At 34.4% G+C, this 4,000-nt stretch overlaps 1 protein-coding gene across 1 annotated transcript; it reads right to left on the bottom strand.

Moving 5' to 3' along the window:
• Nucleotides 1-303: 303 nt before the first annotated feature.
• Nucleotides 304-3,560, bottom strand: LOC107470356 (protein LIKE COV 2). The gene is made up of 7 exons (XM_016089755.3): nucleotides 3,142-3,560; nucleotides 2,513-2,565; nucleotides 2,320-2,429; nucleotides 1,425-1,592; nucleotides 1,170-1,267; nucleotides 707-833; nucleotides 304-596 (listed from the first exon to the last, which is right to left on the bottom strand). Exons 1-7 carry the CDS (start codon nucleotides 3,259-3,261, stop codon nucleotides 487-489), a joined length of 786 nt encoding a protein of 261 aa, XP_015945241.1. The 5' UTR covers nucleotides 3,262-3,560; the 3' UTR covers nucleotides 304-486.
• Between the last annotated feature and the right edge of the window lie 440 nt (nucleotides 3,561-4,000).

The following is a 4,000-nucleotide window of genomic DNA, read 5'->3' as shown; positions in this document are numbered from 1 at the left end:
ACATATTTAAAGTAATAAATATACTGATAAATATTCTATTAAACTAAACGTTGTTTGAACAATGAAAACTAAATTACAAAATTTAATTGTCTAGAGACTCAATTACAAACTTTTAAAGTACAGAAATCAATTTGCAATTTTAATAAAAATATAGAGATCAGTTGTGTAATTTAACTATACCAAAAACAAAACACAAAAAACAAATATATTAATAACCAATTTTAGTGTGCAAATAAAACGTGCTCATGTGCCATCGTGATTTTTAAACATGCATTCATCACATAGATCAGACTCCCGGGCGAATATTTGAATTATAATCATAACAATAATAATTACATTATTACAAGGTATTTAACACTCTTTTTAACTAATGATAAACAACAACCTTAGTATACAAATTTCATCACATGCAGGTTAATAATAATAGAGCTCAGACTATCAGAATTTCTTTGCTTGCATGCATGGCCACATGAGACATCCATAGCTCTATGCCCTTGATGCAATTCGGTTCAACGGGATTCTCTCACTCTGTCTAGGTGCTCTTTCTAATGGAGATATCAACTGTGGCATTGTCATTCCCCCAGAAACAATTATTTCTGCATAACCATTAATGCAATAATGTCACTTACACGAACTATTCATGACATATTAAGATCATACAAGGGACATTGATAAGAAAAAGGTAATTAAGGAAAAGAGAACCTACCTATGCCTTCTCGAATAGAAAGATTTGGTCTTATAATTTCTTTGGAGTTAACCAAAAATATATCCCCAATATATAAATGGTTTGTAGGGACAAAAACACTGCAGAGCTCTTCGTCTTCATTTTCTTTCTGGGATGGAGAGGAAACATCAAACGGTAAATAAAGAAAACAAAAATTTAGAATTAGTAGAAGATAAAGTAATATGATTCATCAGAGGATACACACATCATAAAGGATGAAAACGAGGTAAATGCAAGACCCATAGACACTATAAACTCATAGGTATTCAGCATATACATATGTCGATCTCTATAGGCCATTAGTAGATTCCATTAGCAACATATCCAACTGCTGCAAACTAATGAGGCGAATTCCTCTCACTTGCAAAGATGGATCACATCATGATATACAAGTCAAATATTTATCAATGATAGAACTGGTGAAATGATATCAGATTATCAGTACCTGTAGAGTAACAGTAGATGTAATAAAGCCAAAAGCATATTCACCAACACGTGGGTGACGGATAATTGCAACTTCCTTAAAGGCTGTGGTATTTTGATCTGTGAAGAAGATAAAGGGGGAAATATATGAGCTTGGTTGCATCCTTGTCATGATGTCATCGTTATATGAAAATGGTCAATCTATAGCTCATATGGATGCGAGCTGGAGATAAGTAACTGTGTTATCGAGCAAAGATAGACGTGCTTGTGTATATACCTGGAGATATTGCAGCACTAATCTGCTTGGACGCAGAGTATATATGCCTAACAAGGGGCATTCGCTTTATGAACCATTCTCCAAGCCAGAAAACGGTGGCACCCATCCATGATGAAACAAAAACACCAATAAGAAATACAAAAACCAAAGATGTAATAAAACCAAGTCCTGCACCACAAAACAAGAGTTTCAAACTTTACTACGCTGCATTGGGAATATACAAGTAAAGTCAAAATGACAAAGGCCAGAGGGGGGTACACATGTGGTTTCAGGCTTTCTGAAACTATATGCAGGGTCCGAATTTAGTAGGAGGAAAACCAGACAGTAATATTTCCTCAGGAACAAGGGAAGAATAGGATAAATGGAACAGAAGTAAAGTTATGAATGTAGCAATACTCCATATTTCTCAGTGTATCAAAAATGGAATTCTATTAAAACAGCCTTGGCCAAAAACACCAACTGAGAAATAATGACTGTAAAATGAATTGCTTTTCAAGAGTTATGCCAATCTGTATATCCTTTTCCCATTTTTTACACTTAAAGGCATTTCATAGGTAATGATATACTTCCTCAAGACCTGTTAAGGAATGAAAAGAGTACAAATTGTTCCAAAAACTAATTCCTCCATTAGAATAAACCACAGAGCCAATAAACCCAATAGAATCCTCTATCAGAATCACTGTCAACTGTTAAGAAACTTTAATTCCTTCATCTCCAAAGGCAAAATTCACAAACACACCCTTATTGAACTATTTTCATTTGCCTTTTTATGAATTTAGAGATATGAAATCTAGAACACAAAAATTCCCCCCCATCCGTAATCACTCAGTACCAAGTAAAAAATACATGTATAATTAATAAAATGATGTAAAGAGAAAGGTAAAATAACACTCACCAAATATGTCAATGCCAAGCCTGGAGTATATTGGGCTAAAGAAACCATCAACAAATTGAATGAACCACCATGTAATAAAGAAGGTAACTGCAACTGGGAAAAGAACTACACTGCAAATCCAAGATAAAATGAATAATTAGGCCAAATATACCAATAACACTTATTCAACTCAATAAGTACATTAGTTAATTACCATCCGGTCATAAATTTCTTTGATACCCAACTTTGGAGAACAAAGCAACATGCCTGAAACAAATACACATAATAAGTCAATGGCGATACAAACAAACTAAAATATGTCCTGAAACAATTCGAAACATGAGAACTTGTATACATCAAACAAATGCACATTAATCATGTAGTATTTTCCAGAGGGAGAAAGGGCAATTGGGGATTATGTTACAATATTTTATGATTTTACGTTATTTTCCATACGAATTATTTTAAGGATGTCCAAGGTAAAGAAATCAAGGAGCAATTCAGGTCACAAGTGCAACCATAAAAATACTTTTAGCTACATCATCTTAGCAACAAATTAGAGAATGAACTTCAAGAACCCAGTTGGTTTATTTACGAAGAGTGCATATAGTTACAAAGAGCAATGTCTTTAGGGATTTGAATAAAGAAATCCCATTATATTCCTATCGAATTTGGGATCTTGGCCGTCACTGCACAATACAGATCGATTTGCACAGTAAATGCGATTAGACATCAGATTCTAGGTTCAAGATTCTCTGTGATTTCAAACGTCAACGATTCAGATTAACTGGATAAAATGTCTAATAATTTAAGGGAAAGAAAATAGGAAAAAGGAGGGTTGACCCTGCGAGTGGAGGAATTAGGAGAATTGGGGGGAGACTTTGCCGGATCTTCGGGATCTTCGGAAGAGGCATTGTCTGCTTGACTCAGAGGAATCGAAGTTGATTCTTTCTCTTCCGCCATCTTCTTCTTCTTCTTCTCCAGTTCAGTTCAGTTCAGCTCAATTTGCTTTGACTTCTTCTACTAAGGACTAATACAGATCCATGGAATGGAATAGAAATAAATCTATAGATTGGATGGATTTCAACAATGATACTGTCTTCGATACTACGCAATATTCACTCTCTCACCCGCCAGATAAAATCGGATCGCCTCTGTAATGGTAACGTGGCTTTCGAGTATGTCCCTCACTATGTGACCCTACCCTTCTCTCTAGGGTTTTTTCTCCATTAATCTTTGTTTCTTTGTTTTCTTTTCAAGTAAAGTGTGAATTAAGATTTTGATCTCCCATTAATTCGTTCCCCCAAAAAAATATTAATTTGGTTTTTCAAGAGAGCAAACAGTACAGTGATGTTTATATGCAGAGTAATTAATTAATGAGACTTGCTACATATACAAATCTTTTTGGTTTACAAGTCTTATAAGTTGGCACAAGTCCAACAAAACATACGCATTACACTCCCACATTTAAGAGTAAATAAATGCACGTTATTCAACCACTTCTTGTTTCCAAAGCATACTACTCACCATGCATTATGAACGACTACTCTTCTTCTTCCTCCATGAAAACGAGTTTCTTGCCAAATTTAAAGATAATGGAACTTCAGAAATACACCCAAATGATTACAGAAATATACCCAAACAATTACAGAAATACACCTAAAAGATTACAGAAATACACCCAAACGGTTATAGGAATTCA

The sequence above is a fragment of the Arachis duranensis genome, chromosome 10 (genome assembly GCF_000817695.3).
Source record: "Arachis duranensis cultivar V14167 chromosome 10, aradu.V14167.gnm2.J7QH, whole genome shotgun sequence".
In the NCBI taxonomy this organism is placed as follows: domain Eukaryota; kingdom Viridiplantae; phylum Streptophyta; class Magnoliopsida; order Fabales; family Fabaceae; genus Arachis; species Arachis duranensis.
This window is presented reverse-complemented; position numbering and strand designations above follow the sequence as displayed.

Excerpts from the sequence above, each read along its gene's own strand:
- LOC107470356 (XM_016089755.3), bottom strand. The coding sequence starts at position 3,261 with ATGGCGGAAGAGAAAGAATCAACTTCGATTCCTCTGAGTCAAGCAGAC. Across the intron at positions 1,593-2,319 it reads GCTTGGCATTGACATATTTG|GACTTGGTTTTATTACATCT; the intron begins GTGAGTGTTATT and ends TTTGTGGTGCAG. Across the intron at positions 1,268-1,424 it reads TAGTGCTGCAATATCTCCAG|ATCAAAATACCACAGCCTTT; the intron begins GTATATACACAA and ends TCTTCTTCACAG.